General features: G+C 44.1%; 1 protein-coding gene across 3 annotated transcripts in view; it reads right to left on the bottom strand.

Moving 5' to 3' along the window:
* FBXW7 (F-box and WD repeat domain containing 7) overlaps positions 1-20,711 on the bottom strand; it is a 275,066-nt gene that overhangs the window by 142,273 nt on the left and 112,082 nt on the right. For all 3 annotated transcript variants that reach the window (XM_074993174.1, XM_074993175.1, XM_074993173.1), the window contains one exon: positions 1,807-2,364. In XM_074993174.1, coding sequence (XP_074849275.1) covers positions 1,807-2,295 — 489 coding nt within the window. In that variant the 5' untranslated portion in view covers positions 2,296-2,364. Of the gene's footprint in view, positions 1-1,806; positions 2,365-20,711 lie in introns of those variants that run through there.

The raw sequence follows: 20,711 nt of genomic DNA, 5'->3' as shown, positions 1-20,711 counted from the left end.
TTTGAAAAAAAAAAAAGTCAGTGTTGCAATGGTTCTTTAGTGCATTTTAGGGAGATTGTGGAATGACGATGTGAAAAAAAAAAGTCATGAACGGTTTGTTACTAAAGGATAGTTAAGCAATTAAACAAGTTATCAAGGAAGGTTGTGGAATCATCCATACTAAAAAAATGAACTAGACAAACCTTTCAGGAACAGTCTAGGTGTACTGAATCCTACCTTAGCATGGGGGGATGGACTAGATGAGCTTGAAATCCCTTCCAGCCTTCTATTTCTGTAAGTCTACAAGCAGCTTTATCTATCTATATCAAATCTGTATATAACATTTGATTATTAACAGAGGAGACACATAACATTAAGAATCAATGTATTCCCTCCAAAACAACAAGGAGTCTAGTGGCACCTTAAAGACTAAACAATTTAATTATGGCATAAGCTTTCTTGAGTTACAACCCACTTCATCATATGCATGAAGTGAAAGGAAAAAGAAACAGTAAAGTTACAAAGGTGGGAGTATTCCATCAGGGCTAATTTAATCAGGGTAGGTGTGGATAAGGGAGAATTCTTAAAGTGGGAAATGACGTATCGTAATGAGAGGGCCATTCCCAGTTCCTGTTCAGACTCATTCTGATGGTGTTCATTTGCATATGTGTTCCAGCTCAGCAGCTTCATTTTGCAGCTTGTTTTTGGATTTTTTTTTGCTGGAGGATGACAACTTTCAAGTTTGTTATGTGTGGCCAGGGAGGTTAAAATATTCTCCCAGTAGTTTTTGTACGTTATCATTGTTGGTGTGCTAAGAAACAACTGCATTTACACCTATCCCTCAGACAGGGACAAACAACTAGAGGATTTCTATCAAGCATTCTTAAAACTACAATACCCACCTGGGGAAGTGAAGAAAAAGATTGGCAGAGCCACGCAGATACCCAGAAGTCACCTACAACAGGACAGATCCAACCAAGACAACAACAGAACACCACTGACCATTATCTATCATCCCCAACTGAAGCCTCTACAACATATAATCAAGGAAAGCAGCATATCCTAAATGCTGATCCAATCTCTGCAGCAAACCCTGTTGCCAACTCTGTCCATACATCCACCAACCAGGCTTGTTCACCTGCACATTGTCCGATGTTATATATGTCATCATGTACCAGCAATGCCCCCTGCCACATACATTGGACAAAACCAATGTCTCTAAGCAACAGAATGACCATATACCAAACATCAAGAATGGTAACATACAAAAACCAGTGAGAGAGAACTTTAACCTTCCTGGATGCACATTACAGACTTGAAAGTTGCCATCCTCATACATAAGGGCTGGAACATGAAACAACTGAGCTGGAATTCATATGAAAATTTGACACCATCAGAATGGATCTAAATAGGAACTGGGAATGGTGCTCTCATTACTATAAGTAGTTTTCCACTTTAGGTATTCTCCCTCCTTATCCACACTGACCCTGACTGAAATAGCTCTGATGGAACATTCCCATCTCTGTATCCCTACTATTTGTCTCTTTTTCCTTTCACTTCATGCATCTGATGGAGTGAGCTGCCACTCATGAAAGCTTATGCCATAATAAAATTATTAGTTTATAGGGTGCAACTAGACTCCTTGTTGCTTTTGCTGGAACAGACTAACATGGCTACCTCTGAAACCTGTCTATTTAGTCCCAGAAACGTACTGGTCTGGTAAGAGTAAGAGATTTTACAATAAATTAGATGTGCAACTTATTTTCCAAACCTGAGTAAACAACATCTCAAGTACAAAATAGAAAACAATTAAATTAAGTTTCTCACCTTTGTCTTTATGTAGAATCGAGATGGCTGGTGTACGGGCAAATCCATAATACTATTTGAGTTTGTGACACTATTACTGTTAGTGTGTTCGTCTTCTCTGCTGCTGTCATCGGACTGATCAAAATCATCACTCTCCTGGTCCATTTCCTCCTCTTCTTCCATCTCCTCCTCTTGATCAGCACCATGTTCTTCCTCTTCCTCCTCTTCTTGGGTACCAGTGGATTCTTCATCCACTGAAATGAGCCTATTATTATTTTCTTCCACCTGTTCTTGCTGGGATTCAGTTCTGTCACCAAACACAGATTCTGCTCCGCTTATTTCTCCATTCCTTGCAACGTGCTCCTCCTCTTGTTGTCGTAAATGCTGCTGCTCCTCTTCTACAACTCGATTCATCTGCTCCTCATCTACTTGGCTTGAGGAAGTATTACCTCGAAGAGACGCTCCGGTTCGTCTCCTCTTGCTGCCCACAGACAGCAGTTCCTGATTCATTTCCAAAAGCCAGCTTGCTACTTCATGGACCTTGGCTAGACTATCTGATGATGCAAATGTTTTCACATTCTAAGGAGAGAAAGAAAAATTGGAGAATGATTACAAAAATGATATTTGGCTGTATTAGATCACTCGATTAAAACAGTTGACTTATTTTTGCCATTTTAAAATTCCAACTTCACATTAGCAAGGGATAATTTATATGTGAACAAAAAAAAATTGTCAAGAGTGCAATATAACATTCTAAAAGGACAACCACTCAGACCAGGAAAAAGTCTAGCTGGGTTGTTAAATATGACATAGCAGGTAGCATCATGATTATCGGTAGCAAGACAAAGAAGTACTTCTGCTGAGATTTAAAATAAAATCAGCCTCAAGCAAATACTTGGAAAGGAAATTTTTAGTCCAAGACAATCCAGATTTTCCACAGTTGCAAAGCAACCAAATGCAGGGTTTTATAACAGGAAGTGTTTGGCAGACTTAACCATAGGTCTTAATATTTGCGCTGCATACAAACTACATAGCTTCTCATCTAAAAGATGCTTTCCACATCTCATCACTCTTTGAACTTTTTTTCCAAAATCCACAACTTCTCATGAACATCTTCCTGCCAATATTCTGTATCACCCTGTTTATATACCCAATAATCATATTAATGTTTTAGTGATACCACAATTTGATCTCAAAATCAATTGGTTATCTAGCATTGTCCCATAGTCAATGTTTTCCAAGACACTCGTACTTAGTCTTCGTTGTTCTTACATATGACATTGAATTTTATATATAGTATGGTGTATATATAAGTACAGTATGACATTGCAATTTTTTTATATATAAAATATATAGCAGGGCTTTTATCTTTCCCAGCAAACTGCAGCTCCAGAGCTGCATGTGGTTCTTTAAGGAACCACTTGCAGCTCCGAGTGCTGCCGCCACTTGTGGCTCTGGAGACTGCTGCCACTTAAACAATGCCCATCATTAAAACTGAATTTAATATTTTTGTTTAAGCGGGGACGGCCTCCGGAGCCGCTGAGCAATCAGCTGAGGCAGGGAAGCCGGGAGGGCAGGGAGCTGCCCACGTGCTCCACGTGGACGGGAAGTCAGACTGCAGGAGAGCTATGGGAAAGGGGTGGCCAAGTCTGCCCCGCCACAGCCATGCTGTGAAGGAAGAAGCAGGATAGAGCAGCACGTGGAGGAGAGCAGCGGACACGGAGGAGCAGACCAGCAACCCGCCTCACCCCTGTCCCATAAGCACACTGCCCATCAGCCACTGCCAGAGCTGCAGGCAGGCGCCCCCTGACCATGCCAGGGAGACAGAGAAAGAAAGCTTCCAGTTCATCCCCCTGGACCAAGCCACTTTCTTCTCTCCCAGCCCGGGGGGGCCTCCTCCTCCTCCTTCCGCCCTGCTACCGCCCACCCAGCTGCAGCAGCCTGCTCTGGGTGCTGCACTCAGAGACAGCAGCCAGGGAGAGAGAGAGCAGCTCCACTCCTGCCACGGTGGGGAGCTGCAGCCAAAGGGGGGGGGAAGAGAGGCAGCCGCTGTTCTGCCAGCTGTTTGCTCCCTGGCCATCGGTGCTGCCGCCACTAACTCAGAAGTGCCCACCCGCAGCACCCAGCACTAGCACACCACTGCTGCCTGGACTGCACCATCTGCCTGCACTGTGAGGCATCCCTTCATACCACAGCCGCCGGAGAAGGTGAGCTGCATGCAGAACTCTTGTCTGAGGGAGGTAAAACCTGGGGATGTTGGGAGTGGTTTGGGGCCGAGAGGGGTTTAAGCCTGTGGGGTGGGAGGTGGTTTGGGGCTGAGTCCCAGCACCTTTTTTCTTCTAGGAAGAAAGCACTGATTTGTAGTGTATATAGAATTGTTATAGAACTCTCTGTGTGTGTGTGTGTGTGTGTGTGTGTGTGTGTGTGTGTGTGTGTGTGTGTGTGTGTGTGTGTGTGTGTGTGTGTGTGTGTGTGTGTACGTACGTGTACACACGTACACATACACAGAGCTGTTGGACTGGCCAGTTTCAAAGCCATGCAGGTTCAAATTCTATAGTATGCACTACCATTTACCTCTCTAAATCTCTGAGTAATCAGCAAAAACAACAAGAAGTCCTGTGGCACCTTACAGACTAAGTGATATTTTGGAGCATAAGCTTTTGTAGGCAGAGACCCACTTCGTCAGATGTAATCAGCTAACTTTAACGACAACGATTTTATTTGCTTCGAAGTGAAGAGTGGCAAGAATGATTTCAGTCAAGTGCAAGGGGCCCAACCCAGACCGTATGAACTCTAGGACAGGGAACTCCAACAGTGATTGTACACTGCATGTTTGCAGATGAAAAGGGAGTCACAGTTGGAGAGGCAAATCGGGTCCAGGATTTTTCTCTCTCTCTCTGAAAAAATAAAGACAGGAGAAACTATAGCATGCTTGAATTTTGAGGGGAAGAGATGGGTGAGTGAGAAGCTGAGAGGAAGAGCAATGTGGGGATGAGAGTGTATGCAAGAGAGGTCAGCATAATTGAAGTATGGGAGAATCAATCTGTAATGGAGGAAGAACTTCTTCCAGATACACTCCACAGCACAAGGACCAGAGGAATCAGATGTTGGGAGTGACTCAGGGATGGGGGTTAGCAGAGCTGTCCCTTCTGATGGAGAAGGTCAAAAAAGGTGAAAGACTGAAGAATGGAGAGAACCTACATTTGTATCAATGGAAGAAAGGAGAGAGGAGAGCAGATAAGTGTGTAATGCAGATGGGCTAGAAGAACTCAACGGAATGCAGAGTCAGAAGTCTGACAGCCGATGCTGAAAAAGACCAAGGTTGACTGACTGAGGGGGGAACTTAGTAAAACAGAGACGGGTGCCTGGGAAAAGACAAGTGAATGGCCTTTCTGGTGAGTGAGAGAGTTGCACTAAGCCAGCAGATGGAATGAAGAGTGGAACAAGAGGAAATATGCTGCCAAGGGATCAGGGATGTATTATCAATATGGCAGCTGAAGTCACAGAGGATGAGAGTGGGAGACCTTAAAGGATAGGAAACCTGAGGCTGTGGGAGGAGCTGAGAGGATGACAGATGACAACATGAAGGAGAAGAGGAGAGAAGAGTCTGAGGCAGTGCTGTTCAAAAGAAGAAAGACTGATAAGGAAGAGAAGAATCAAGCGATGAAGAATGCACCACATTCTTAGATATTTAAACATAATTTGGTTTTTAAACTACAAATGCCAAGCAAAATGACAATGTGTTTAAAAGCATTTATTTGTTCCACAGTTGTTAGTAGAGGGGCTTCAGGTACATCAGTCACATATATCTGCGTTTATGTTTATGGAAGATGTGTGCTTGATTGTTTGCAGTTAAAGTATTTTCCTGCACTATTCAAAAATGACTCAACAAAAAAAAAAACAAAAAAACCCACAATATTCAGAATGCATTTGTTAGCAACATGTTTAACAGCTTTATTTCAACTGATGACTTCTAACATGAACTACTGGGCTCTATACAATGAATGAGAAGCCACCCATCCCCGAGAAATGGCTTTCCTAATAGAAGGTATCATTTTGTAATTAACCATAATACTTTTGCCACTTTGCTATCACTAGTGTCAGAGATTAAAGCTAGAAGGGAGGATCAACTAGTCTGACCTCCACAACAGAAGCCCAAGAACCTCACTCAGGAGCACTTTGTTACCAATGCCAGGTTTCCACTCTAAGGAGACAGCTGTATAGTAAGTGGGTGAGCGCCATACACACAAATACCCAATGCACAATTTGTGTGGCAAGATTGTGTCTCCCTAACAGTGAAATGTTCAGCTAGACAACTGTGGTTTTCCAGCAATCCAAGAGTTGCTGAAAATGATCTTTTAGTGAGAAGAAAGCTTCAGAATACTTAGTCCCTGAACTCCCACTGGGTGGTGGGAATACAATTCATTTTTATATGGTAAATAATAGTATGAATTTTAATGGTATTAATAATAGTTTCATATATCACTACTTTACACTATAATCTCTATGATGTACCTATATGTACACCAAACAGAATGGTTTAAAATATTTTCTCTGAAATCCAGATTTTGTTTTGTTATTTTAAAGAAATTATGCAAACCATGGATAATACTCCTAGGCTATGTCTACATTACAGCAATCTTTTGAAAGAAGTTCTTCTGAAAAAACCTCTCTCTCTCTCACACACACACGCAGATCAAAAAAATCGATCTGCGCTTTCAATGGAGAGCGTCCACACAACCCCTGCTTTTTTGAAAGAAAAGACCAGGAATCGAAAAAATCCAACACCATGAGGACTGCTCTTTCGGAAAAAGGGCCTCCAGGTTGTCACTTTTTTTTTTGTTTTGGAAAGAATCTTTTGGAAAAAAGGTGCTCTTCCTCATCCAGTAGAGGGAGAAGTCCACCAAGAAAGTGCTGCATTCTTTCTATTTCAGATTGAAAGAGTGCATTTTGTGTGTAGATGTTCCACAGGTTCTTTTGGAAAAGACCCAGGTTTTTTGAAAGAATTTGATATTGTAGATGCAGCCGCAGATTCTCAATTATGTAAATTGTATTCTCTACTGTACTGTACAGCAAATACTAGGTTTGCAATTTTCAGATATGCTTTGAACTATGAGGTTCTTAAGGTTTTGACTTCCATTAGATCTTAGTATATTTCAGGGAAAAACAACAGTAACAATAATAAAATAATGTAATATGATCAAAAACTGTATTCAAAAGCAAATCTGTAAACTAAATTCTCATCTCACTCCACTAGAGGGAGATTCCTTTTGGTCACAGACAAAGTGCTAGATTATCTATGAAAAAAATACAGACCATTACTTGCTTCTTAATTCCTTACGTCTCTATTCCTATAATTTTACTGGTTGTATAGATTAAAGATCTAAATAATGTAGATTGTACTCTAAAATCAAAATTGACAGCTATATTTCATGCTAAAAATCAATAAAAGAAACTATTTTATATTATGAATTAATTCTTTTCTTTAAAAAAATACAGTGAGATGAACTCTCTCAAAATGGAATGTTTGCTCTACACATGCTCTCTTCTTTCTACTTTTTATTATATCCAAAAGCATCTTAAAAAGCATTTTAAAATTGTTTGTCAATTGACAAGTTTTCACACACACAAATAAATTCAAAATCTGCAAGTTATGAAAATGCAGCTATAATCAAATTATAAAATTCAGTCCAAATTCTCATTTTAAGAACCCTATTTACTGTGTAATTGAGCAAAATTATGTCCTTTGCTTACTCTACAACCCTTCTTCCCAAAAAATGAGCTGCATGCTTGCTCCCCATCACCTTCTTCCATAGAAAAAAGCACCTTTGAAACTACAGTTCCAGCAACTCCTCACAGCCACAGCTGTCTTGACGACTACCACTTTAAAACAGGTTCCCAGGTCCTGAAAGCATTTCAGAGAACAAGTAGTAACAGATGCCCAGGGTGACAGAATTGGGGTGAGGAGAACATGGATGAACTAATGAGCCTTCTTCAACATAGATACTGCAGAAATACGTGCCTAGAAACATGGAAGTGCTGGTGGCTGTTGCCAGCCGAAACCAATCAGGGTCAAAAATACAGGTTTTGAAGCCTGTAATCCTGTTCATACTCCAAATCCCCTACAGAGAGAATGGCAAGGTTTAAAAACATACTTTTTAAAAAGATGGAAACAGGATTTCACTTAAAAAAAAACTATTAATTTATTTGAGATCAAGCACAATTTCAATCAAAAAGGCTATTGGTGGATGATGTTTTAACAACTGTTACCTGTGGTGTTTGGGGAATGGCAGGTAACAGTCAAGTGTTCTGGTTAACTGAAAGTTTGGAGTGCAGGAAGAGGCATGGAGTCTGGTGTAGGAGTGCAGGCTCGAGGGTGCGGCCAGAAATGAGAAGTACAGAAGCGGGTCTTTGCCCATGAAAGCTTATGCTCCAAAATATCTGTTAGTCTATAAGGTGCCACAGGACTTTTTGTTGTTAGTGTTAACACTGCACAGCCACTCAGGAGAGATTCAGTTGCCATAGGGCACCCAAAGCTAGGTTTTGTGTCTCTACAGGCGGTGCACATTCACAAATGCCTTGGCATACATAAAAATTATTGCACACATAAATGGAAATGATTAGACAACAATGGATCTGGGATCAGGCAGGGGGTTGTGTGCAGAAGTGGGTAAGGGCTAGCTTAAGTTATGGGCTAGGTAAAGTTTGGGATGCCAAAGGAGGCGCCTGTGGATATGGTGCACTGGTTCATCCCTGCCCCAACTGCTGGTTTCTCACCTCCCAATCGTCAGAACCATGACCAAGGGGAGCTGCAGTGGCAATGTCTGTGGGTGGAGGCAAAGTGCTGAAGCACATAGCCGTACCTTCACTTTAGGAGCTGCAGAGACATGTCTCCAATTATGGGGAGCTGCCCAAAGAGATGCTGCCCCGATCCAGCACCCCAAAACCTCTCCAATCCCCCACCCTATGCCCACTCCCACACATATACTTCCTCCAAGAGCATGCCCCAACCCCCACATTACCAATTCTGCACCCCATACTGCCCTCCTACTCTTCAAACCCTCAACCCCACCCGGGATCCCCCTCCTACACTCCAAGCCCCTCATCCCCAGTCTCACCCAGTCTGTATCTCAAACTAAAGCCCTCACCTACTTCTGCTTCCAGCCTGGATCCCCCTCCCAGACACTGATGCCTGCACCCCAAGCCAGAACACACACCTTCTCCCACACTCCAAATTCTTAGTTAACACAAATATTTGATTAACCAGTACCTGCCATTTTCCCAAGATGGCTGATAAAGACCATGTGTATGTCCCTATGCATGAGTAAAGACAAAATAAAGAAGCACCTGAACAGAATGTGTACTCTTTGATATCCAAGGGGTAAGTGTTCATTTAATATTTTTTGCTGAATGTAGACACTAAGACTATGTCTACACTCGCCCCAACTTCGAAGGGTAGGGTGTCGGGAGATTACTAATGAAGCACTGCGGTGCACATGTAGCACTTCATTAAGCTAATTCTCCCCCATGGCAACTTTGAAGCAGCAAACTTCGAAGTGCCAGCTTGCATGTAGCAGCAGCTAACCTGCTGGTACTTCGAAGTGCAAAATTTTGAGGAGTAAAGGGACTTCGAAGTAGCCCGAGCCCTCTGAAGCACCAGCAGGTTAGCCATGGCTACACGCAAGCCGGCACTTCTGAGTTTGCTGCTTCGAAGTTGCCGCAGGGGAGAATTAGCTTAATGAAGTACTGCATATGTACCACAGCACTTTGTTAGTACTCTCCTGACACCTTACTTACCATGCTCCCTTTGAAGCTGGGAGCTAGTGTAGACACAGCCTAAGGGTAATTAAAAGCGATTTTTAACACACAATTTTTCACACGTGGCTAGAAACATACTTCAGAGATTAGCACAATTTACACACCAGGCCTATTACATATAACATATGTTAACATACAAATAGTATATTTTTCTTATAGTGTAGGAAGTATTTTCTCATTATTTAATTTAAAAACATGCTTATAACAAGATGGAAACGGGCTTTCAATTTAAAAAAATTTGCATTAATTTATTTGCGATCAAGATGTAATTTCAACACCCTATTATGAACGATGTTTTAATAATATTTAACTAAATCATTCAGTAATAACAGCATTATTTGTAAAAATATTTATCAGTTATATCTTTATAATCTAATTATAACATTGTAAATGCTGCAATCCAAAACTTATTTTGCAATTTCTGTTCAGAAAGTTGCCTGTTTGGAACACGGATGAAATAAAAGAATCAGATCTAGTTCAATAATGAAGTAACAAAATGTTGTCACTCTAGTGCCCGCAACCTTAAACCTTCAGAAAGTGAAATCACTAGGTATTTAAAACAAAAAATGAAAACACTTCTCTTTGTACGTGTAGGTCTTATAAGTGCTGTCTTGTAATATTATATTTAAAGTGTTGCTATATTGCGAAGATGTGACATTTTCTTTGTTGACACAGATGAGCAATTCATAAAACTAGCTGAAGTAGTGCATGAAATTTACAAATTTATCTCGCAAGACACAACTCAATTTGCTTGTCTAATGTTCTATTAAAATAATATGAAAACTCAATTACAAGCAATGCTTCATCAGAAAGTATAAATATGTGGAAACAGTGAGGCATTTGCTAATGGACAGGTAGAAGAGCATTATCCCAGTTTAAGTGTTTTAGAATTAACTACTGTCAACTGATTTGGGGGAAAAAAGTTAAATGAAAGACTAAGAAATAAAACAACTTGGTAACCTTGAAGTAAGTACATCTACAAATGAACCTCCAAGAATTTAAACTGCAAAATTTAAAACAAACCAAAAAAACTTCAACTCCTCTACAGTCTAACAGCCAGTTCAGTGCTCAAGCTGTCAGAGTCCTTGCCTCAGGTGTGCTCTCAGAACTCTTGGACGAAGCCAGTGTAAGCGCTGCATATGATGGAGAGACTAGATACAGTGAAAACAGTAGTTTTTTTCCACCATTTAAGGCCATTTAAAAGGGAAATTTTTAATATAGATACCAAACTACAAGTTGGATCTCCCTGGTCCAACACCCTCAGGATCTGACTAGTCCCAAACAAAAGAATTTGCTGGAGCAGGAGACGTCAATCCCAGACTCTACACTGCTAACCTTTGCACTCTGGTTCTACTCCGAGCTAATGTCCCCCAGCTGCTGAACCCAACTCCTGGCCCACAGACTGCCGCTCTCACCCCCCAGCTCCCTGCCTCCAGCTACTCAGCTTCCTGTCCCTGGCCCCTCGGCTCCTGGATGGGCTCTGCTCCTGCCCTCCAAACTGGATCGGGCCCCAAGATGCTGAGCTCTACTCCTGGCCACCAGCCACCGGCCCCAGGGCTCTGCTCCCAGCCTGACTCACTGGTTTGGCCATCCATAGCCCTGGTGTGCCAGTTTTTGCCCAAATACCATTGTTTTTGTTTTATCCATGTTCATAATCAGTCCGTACCGCTTCCCTTCTTCATTTAACACCCACACCATTTTTGCTAGCTTCTCCTTATCTTCCTCAATGATAACTATATCATCCGCAAACATCAAGTTGTTAATTCTTTTCCCATGCACAGATATCTCTTCTACCTCTTCCTTGATCTTGTCCATCGCTCTCTCCAGATGTGCGATAAAGATACTTGGCGATTTTGGATCTCCTTGTCTCATACCTCTACTTGTTTTAAACCAATTTTCCAACTCTCCACATGTTCTCACCACTGCCTCCGCATTACCATCGATATCTTTCAACAACCGTATTAGTCTGTTATACACTCCATACGACTCCAACACCTCCCAAGTCACTTTCTGATCTATACTGTCAAACGTCTTTTGAAAAATTGATGAAGCAAGTGTATACGTTTTTGTTCTTTTGTCGAGCTTTCTCCGCTATCAGTCTTAGTGCCAATATCTGCTGTATGGTACTTCTATCTTTTCTGAACCCTGCATGCTCGTCTGCTATATGTTCTTCTATCTGCGATCTTAATCTCTCAGTCAGTATCATCCTCAGCACCTTACCTAGATGACTCATTAGGGCAATTGTTCTGTAGTTCTTGCACTCCAATGTACTTCCTTTCTTGGGTATTGTCACTAGCACAATCTTGTCCACGCAACCCCAATCGCTCGATTGGTATCGTGGACCTTGTTTATCCGGGAGACGTCCGAGCCGGCACCTTTTAACATTTGGTTGTATTGGCATCAGATATCATTCGTATTGTTGTTTGACGGTCAGCGCATTGACAGACATCTGACCAACCCTCCTCCTTCATCCAGGCTTGGGACTGGCATGGAGCTCTCAGTGGCTTCATGGCGGAGTTAAAAATTATTGTTATTATTATAAAACACTAATATAATTATTATTAGTAATTTGTGACCAATGTGACTACAGTTACCATTATTGTATATGAGACCGTGGTAACAATGCACAGATTATGTGCTCATAACTGTAATCATTAGGGCCTTAATTTGTAAGTAGTTTGGCAACAGGGTGAATTGGCTTAAACAAAAGAAAATTAAATAATTGATTCTAATCTTGCTTTGCATTTGTGCTTTTTTTTTTTTAAAGGTTTAGTCTCAAGGGTTGGTAACTATTAAACTGTGTTGATATACAAGTAACTGTAGACAAACATACTTTGATTAAGATACTTAATTTTGAACTGTTATGTTAGAAAATGGTGAATTATGCATTTGCTATTTGTTAGATGATTTTTTAATGTATTTGTGTCTTACTCTTTGACTGGAGATTGCAACTCAATTAAATGCATTAAAACAGCTTTCTACAAATAACTTATTACTTAAGTTGCCTTCAGTTTGCTGGTTATGTAAAGAAAAAAGTTTATGAAAATACATTGCTTGAGAGAAAGAATATTTATTTATCAAAACAAAAGTTTTTTTTGAGGCCAACATACTCTAATATTTTAGCACTACTTGAAGTCATTGTCTCACACCTAGTTTTTAGTCATAGGTCAAAAAAGCAGGAAAGCTTGTTTCTCTTCCAAATCCCAGTTAGTTTCTTAACTTTGAATGAACTGGTAATAAATTAGCTAAATTAATTGATCTGAAGAAAATGTTCCCCCAGCGCAAAAGAGTCTAGTGCTTAAAAAGGGTGATTTTGCACTTCAGCAAACTCTGGTTCCAAATACTTAGCCAGTGGCTTCCACTAGTTTAATAGTTTAACTTTCCTGAAAATTCTGGCAGGAAACAATATTGTTCAATTTTTTTTAAATTTATGTTTAACGTTTGCAATAGTTTAAAATTATGGTCTGTAGCCAAGATGTTCCAAAATAAGGGGCGGGGGGGGGCGTGTTATGGAACACAAAATAAGTAAACAACACTTGGTGACAACTGGCAACTCTAGATTTTTCTTACTGCCCTTTTCTGTACTATATATTGAGATGATAAATTCTAAATCTAGTTAACTGATTAAATAATCCATAAGGATTAGCTAAACTATTTTTCTAGCAGCCTCCAACACAGCAAAAATCTTAGGAATTTAATTGTGAAACTCATACGAAAAGGTACAGAGAGAGAGTCTTAAAATATGATGCACTGAAAAATGAATTATTTATGTTACTAACCTATTGATCCACATTATTCTCCAGACATATCCCCATTTTCACTCACATCACATTCTCCCAATAAGCTGTTTTCCTTATCACATTTCATTCTTGCAACTAGGCTACTCTTCTTCTTGCACTGCTTACACTTGACGCATTCTCATTTTTTTATCCCAAAAAATTTCTTCAAAATATTCCCAGATAGCTTCACTCTCATGCCCAGAAGCCATGACAATGTTTTTCTGTGGTAAAGCGTGGGGGAATATAGGAAGTTGTGTATTTGCTGAATAATCTCTTCCCTTTTTCTTTCCAGTACACTCCACTGTTCTTTTCTAGGCTACTTCCTTCCTTTCCTATGCGTTGTGGCTACGGTTACACGACAGTGATCTGTTGACAGAAGTCAATGTCAGTTGCTCTCACGAAAAAACAGTCACCCTAAAGCACAACAGACAGGGCAGCCCATTGTTCTGAATGCCCTACCTGTCAAGAGAAGCCCTCCCCAGATCATCCACACAGCTTTTTTGTCAACAGAACCTGTTGACAAAAGGCACTCTTCCTCACCTGGGAGAAGAAGAAGGTTGTCGGCAAAAGTCTTGGGTTCTATCAAGATACTGTCAACAATCCCATTTTGCATATGGATACTCCACTAGTTTTGTTGACAAAACCAGCCTCTCTCTCCATCTTTGAGACAGTGTCTTAACTGCCATACCATCACACAAGCACAGAGCAAAATCAATCCTATCTAGCCCGTGTCTGTCTATGCACATTATTTTAGTCCTCTGAGAAACAGAAATTGAAAGCCTAGTGTTTTTAAGAAGCAAGAGCTGGCAGTAAGGCTGGACAGACGGAAGCCATTAATTCATTTTCATGAGACTGTAAGGGCAGGTGCAGTATGTTTGCAATGAAATTTAAATTTTAATTTCTTTTTAAATAAGAAATGTGGTATTTTATTAATTTAAAAAAAATAAAAACAATGTAATTTAAATTTAAAAAAAAATTTTTAATCACTGACTTTTATCCATCCTGACTGCATCTGTGTTTAAAAGCGTTTTTTATCATGAGACTCCATCAATTAGCAAACGAGCTCTCTTGAAGGGTACCATATTCCAAATCTCTCAGTGACAACAATTTTACCACAACCTACATTTCTCCTCTCCTTCTATATTCTCCATCCAATCATTTCTCCTTGCTGTACTCTGGCTTCTATTCGCCATTTAAGTGCTTTTATTTGTGTTTTATCCTGTGGCGAAAGAGTCCTCTACACATTGTCAGCACCATCATCCTCATCACCACAGCCTTTCTGCACTGGTGCTCTTCCCATAGCTCTCTTCAGACTTAGCTGTTTTCACATTTTGCCACATCTGTCAGATCTGAACATATTTTGGGACAGGGTTAGTGTTCTTGTTCTTTTAGACAATTCACCCTGGTTTTATTCTCTTGTGAACAGTCTTATGAATAAAATTATGGAACTGCAAATTAAGAACTGGCAATGGTTTGGCTGATGCCTATGTGGGACTTGATGTCACAGAGTAATTTACGGAAAAAGGGCCTTTTCTTTATTGTTAAAATTCCCCACTCCCTATTTCCCTGTATTAGCAACTTATTGCAGCATGTCCTAAAACTTAAAGACAAGAACAATCTTATGTCGACACATCTGCAAAGACAATGGGGTTCTTGCCTATAACTGGGTAATGTGCTGCTCAGTTTCCTGGCTCCCACAAGCAGAGTGGGGCTGGGAGCCACCTGGTTCTTGGCTCCCCCACCACTCATGATTTCAACTCGTGTTAATCCAAGTAATGAACAAGTCAAAATCACGTAAATAGGGGTTTTACTGTACTTAAATAATGTTGCTGGAGCTGACATAGCTTAGGACAACTTAGTGAGGTGTCTACACCTCACTCCGTCAATGGACTATACTCTCCCATCAACTTGATTTACTCTTCTCATTCTAGTGGAGTATTGGAGTTGACTGAAGAACACTCTGTGGTTTATTTAATGAGTCTTCACTCGACCTGCTAAACCAACGCTCGCTGCATTGATCCCAGCTGTGTGGATCCCTGGAAAGTGTAGACATGGCCTAAGACTTTGCTGTATTTGGATGTGATTGTATAAAATAAAATTATTTATCATTCAAGAGTACTAAACAGTGAGAATGCCTACTTAAAACTTATCACAGAGGTAGCTGTGTTAGTCTGTATCTTCAAGAACAACAGGAAGTCCTGTGGCACCTTATAGAGTAACAGATATTTTGGAGCATAAGCTTTCGTGGGCAAAGACCCACTTCAGCAGAGCAGGCCCCCAGTGGCATAGCTCCCCAGCTCCACTCACCCTCACCTGGGCCCAGGTGGATCTGGTGGCACCGCACAAGCTCCACCTGGTGGGACCGGCTGGTCATGGGGCAATAGGGGGACCAGCAATGGACACAGAATTTCAGGATGAGCAAGGACACATTCCTGGAACTGCGCAACTGGCTTGCCCCTGCCTTAAGTCAACACGACACCAACATGCAGCCTTCCATCCCCATGGAGAAGAGGGTGGTGATTGCTCTTTGTAAGCTAGCCACCCCAACAACTACCACCCTGTGGGTCACCAATTCAGTGTTGGGAGGTCCACCGTCAGTGCCATTGTGAAGCAGATAAGGAAATCATCTGGCTGCAGGCTGTACACAGCAGGAGGGCGGCAGTGGGAAAAGGGGACAAGGGAATGGGAGGAAGGGCTCATTGTAGCCCAGGGGCCCTATCCCCCCAGACCCTCATAGGGTGTCTGGTCTTCCCCACCCACAGGTGGTGTGAGCCATCAACGCCATCCTGCTGCAGAGGTTGATGCAGATGCCCTCATCACCAGCTTCCACCCCATCAGCTTCCCCAACTGTTTTGGGGCACTAGACAGGACCCACATCCCCATCCAGGCCCCAGAACACAATACCTTGATAGGAAGGACTATTACACCATGGTGATACAGGTCCTGGTCGACCACCAAAGACAATTCCTCGACATCTGTGTCAGGTGGTGAGGCTGGAGCCATGATGCGCGGGTGTTCCAGAACTCCAGCCTGTTCCAGAGGATGGAGGCAGGCACCTACATCCCCAACCAGAAGCTTGACATCAGGGACATGCAGATGTCCCCATGCATCATTGGAGATGTGGCCTACCTGCTCCTCCCATGGCTAATGAGGTCCTACACAGGACACCGGGACCCCACCCAGGAACAATTCAATGCCAGGCTGGCACAGGCACAGAACCCTGTTGAGCTCGCCTTCAGGTGCCTGAAGGGGAGGTTCCAGTGTCTCCTGAACTGGCTGGACACTGGGGAGCAGAATGTTCCCCATGTCATGGCTGCCTGTGGTACTCTCCATAACCTGGTGGAACAGAAGTGGGAGGACTTTCTGCAGGGGTGGGGGCCAGAGGGTGGCAACCCCTATGAACAGCCAGGTGCCATGCCCAGCCTTCAGGAGCATGCTAAGGGGGTCTGCATCCAGGAGGCACTGTGGGTGCACCTCACCTGTGGCCCCTGATAACCTTCCCCGGGTCACCTCCGGGGATTGTCCCATGCCTGTGGCTCTTCCAACCACGCACCATCACCCCTCCTGTCTCCCTGCACCCCCTCTCCAGAACCAAAAGAAAGCACGTGAGCACTGTCTTAAAACAACCAAACCTTTACAACAAACACTGAAATCATTTGCCAAACAATAGATAACTATGAACAACCTAAACTAACTAAATGTACAAAAATAAATAGAGACCTCTGTATGAAGTATGTATGTATGTATGTATGTGTGGAGATGATGGGAGGGACATCTGCACTGGGAAGGGGAGGACAGCCTCGAGCCACACAGGCCATGGGTTCTCTGTCCACCCTGGATCCGGGTGCTGCCTCAGGGCTGGGAGCATGAAAATGTGGCGGGGGGTTGGCAGCCATGGAGTCAGATGTGGAGGAAGGGCTGGGGAGGCATGGGCTATCGCTGCCCACTGCAGGGCGTGTAACAGCACATGGGGCGAGGACTTGGGGGTAGTAGGGGCGGTGGTGGGGACATCTGTGGTTGGGGCAAGGGGATGGCTGGGCCCCAGATCGCCAGACCTTGGGCCAGCCAGGCCTCGACCAAGTGCAGGGCACAGTCCACCCAGGCCAGCCAAAATTCTGAGGATCACACCTGGGCCTGCAGCTGTTCCCACTCCACCTGCAACCACTCCCGGTTCATCTGTAGCCACTCCCGAGCAATAGCATTTTGTTCCGAGATGGTGGATGCCAATGCCAAGTAGCCATTGTCTGCTGGGTGGCGATGGACAACTGAGCTCCAGGCATGCACCAGCAGAGACGATGTGTCCTCCCTGGGCCATGTTGGTCCTGGTCCCCGCTGGCTCAGGCTCCTCGGCGGGGCTGCCTGACTAGGTGGCAGCACTAACCCGGCCCCTAGACAGTGCAGCTGTAGGGTTGGAGGGTGGGGGAGCACTAGATTCATCCCATAGCACAGCCCCTGAGGCCCATGTGTGTGCCTGTGCCCCCTGGATGGTGACCCAGGTTGGACAGGGACACTGTGGTGTCATGAGCACCAGCTCGGCCACATCAACCCTGCAGGCCACAAAGCTGTCCCAACCTAGGGGTGGTGGGCAAGCCAGGTGCAGCTGGGATCTCCTCCCACATGCATGCAGCCCATAGTGCTGTCCAGAAGGGTGGGTGATGGCCATCACCGGTAGCCATGCCTGATGGTGGAAAGCCACACCCTGAGGTGCAGGGTGGGCTTGCTGCCCAAGTGGCTGGCATGCTTTCAGGCATGGCAGGGGTAGGAAGCTTCCCCCCACACAACGCCCTGGGGGTCATGGGACTGCAAGCAGCCTGGCAGCCGTGTCTGGGGGTCACCCATGGGGTCTGGGTGGGATGCCCCAGTAGGCACATGGCGCAGGTGCCAGGCCCGGGATATGGGTTCCAGGCCAGGCTGTCCCACTGGGGCCTCTGGCACACCCTGTCTCCTCCCCACTACCGAATAGGTGTACGCTTCCTATGGATGGGGGGCTCACCAGAGGGTACCAGTAACAGGTCCAGAGACATCTGTGCTGATGCTGTGGCACTGCAGGGGCCAGAGACCAGGGTGATGATCAGTGTGCCCTGGCTAGAATTGGGGTCAGAGGGCAGGTAGTCCTGTGGCTCTGGGGATGATCCCGGGTCCAAGGTGATCGCCTCGCTGGTGGGGACCTTCTAGACAGTGTTCACTATCTCCTGGCCTGGCGCCCCGTCAATGCAGGGCATTGTAGTGGGAGCAGGAGGGCACCCATGCTCCCAAATGGTGCTGGGCATCCCTAGACTGCATGTAGCCCTGGCACAGCTCCTGGATTTTTGCACACACCTGTTGGAGATGCATGACCGGTGACTGTACTGCGACAGGGCTCCAGCTATGCAGCCATAGCCAGGGGTATTCCAGTGCTCAGCTCTGTGTCCAGGATGAGTGGCTTGTCCACCTACAGGGCCAGTAGGTCCCCAACCTCAGCACTGAGCCAAGACGGTGCCCGCTTGAGGCATCCACAAGCAGACTCCCGGGAAGGTGAGAATGGCTCCTGGTAGGGGTCAGGGCAGTCCTGGACAGCATGTGCCAAGTTCTATCAACTGGGGAGTGGCTGCTGGGGTGTGGGACTGAGCAAATGGTGCCAGCATGCAGCCACACCCCCAGCTTCCTACATGGGGCTTCTTGGAGCCCTGCTGCTTTAACAGAGGGTGGAAGCAGTAAACATAGAGCCCCACTGGCTGTGGAGAGGGTACCTCCCAGCTCCCACTGCCTGCTGCCATGGAAGACCCGCTCTGTCGACAGAACTGTCTACATGGGCAGTCTGTCAACAAAACATTGTCCACAGAGGCATTATACCTGATTGAGGAGAGATATAATACTGCCAGCTGAGCAACTGAGCTTAGTTGACAAACTCTTGACAGAGCACTTTAACCGTGTAGTGTCAGTTCTCTACAAGAGCCTAGTTTGTCGTCAGAGGCTGTAGCCATCGAGTCTGATCATAAGTAACAGTCATTACTTCATTTACTTTCTAAAGTTCTCAACTTTTATTAAAAATCAGTACATCAGATATTACTGGTTTACTGTACAAATCGAGAGTGCCCCAGTAGGGGGCTGCAGACAGTTGAGTTTTAAGCGGGAGTTTGCAAACAGGACGGAGTTTAGAGAGGGGCACTCTGTAAGTAAAGAAGGAGCAATTCACCTTAGGGTCTGTCTGGAGTGTGTGTGTTTCTGGGTTACTTGTTGCTGTGCACTGAGCTTGTGTTTATCTGTTTGTGTGTTCAGAGATCCATGTGCTGAGCTGTTTGTTTGTTTGAAAGACCATGTGCTGAGGCTGGCAGTTAGGCTTTGAAATCTAGACCCCTCTGCTCATTGGTCAAGCCATAGCCACGGGGCAGGGCTACCAATCAGGAAGGCCAGAGTTTATAAAGCCTGCTCATAAGCAGCCAGGGAATTGCAAACAGGAGGAACTTTAGAGAGGGGAGTTGAGAGGGGAACTAGTTCCTTTTGACATTCTTTAAATCTTTTATACTAAACTATACCCCAAATTACCACAGTTAAATAATCCTATAGATAATCTAATTATCCATAGAAAATGCAGGCAGGAGCCAAGCAGCAGAGTGGGGGCTATCCTGCTTATTGCATCCAGTGTAGCATGTATCATTACCTACCCCATGGCAGTGTGGCATGTGTGTGCATTCGGTGCAAGGAGCTCCTGACCCTCAGAGGCTGAGTGCAGGCTTTGGAGGCCAGGGTGGCTGAACAGAGGGAGAGAAGGGAGGTAGAGAGGTACGTTGATGAAGCTTTTGGGACACTGTAGAATTGTTCCATCTCCAGTCAGCCAGCCCCTGCACTGCTATGGAGGATGAAAGGCTCTGGGAAGGAGAGCAATCAATGAAAGCAGAGGGAACCCATCCCATAGCTGAGACCCTCCTTCCAGACAATGATGTGATACCCTCTCGCACTGAGGATTCCTCTCTGGGTGAGGGAACTACAGTTAGCAGGAAAAGGCAGGTGTTAGTAACGGGTGACTCGATCACTAGAAACACTAATAGCTGGGTTTGCAATGACTGGGAAAACCATATGGTGACTTGCCTGCCTGGTGAAAAGGATATATTTATTCATCTGATGAAGCGGGTCTTTGCTCACGAAAGCTTATGCTCCAAAATATCTTAGTTTATAAGGGAAGGGTAGGAGATGTCCTGGAGGCTAAATTTAGGTTGCTAGGAAAGAAACTGAAATCCAGGACCTCTGTGGTAGCATTCTCAGAAATGCTTCCAGTTCCACACACAAGGCCAGGTAGGCAGGCAGAAATTCAGAGTCTCAGTGCATGGATGAGATGGTGGTGCAGGGAGG

This window comes from Carettochelys insculpta, chromosome 4, assembly GCF_033958435.1.
Source record: "Carettochelys insculpta isolate YL-2023 chromosome 4, ASM3395843v1, whole genome shotgun sequence".
Taxonomy (NCBI): domain Eukaryota; kingdom Metazoa; phylum Chordata; order Testudines; family Carettochelyidae; genus Carettochelys; species Carettochelys insculpta.
The sequence above is the reverse complement of the archived record's forward strand: the minus strand, read 5'-3'. Positions and strand labels throughout refer to the sequence as shown.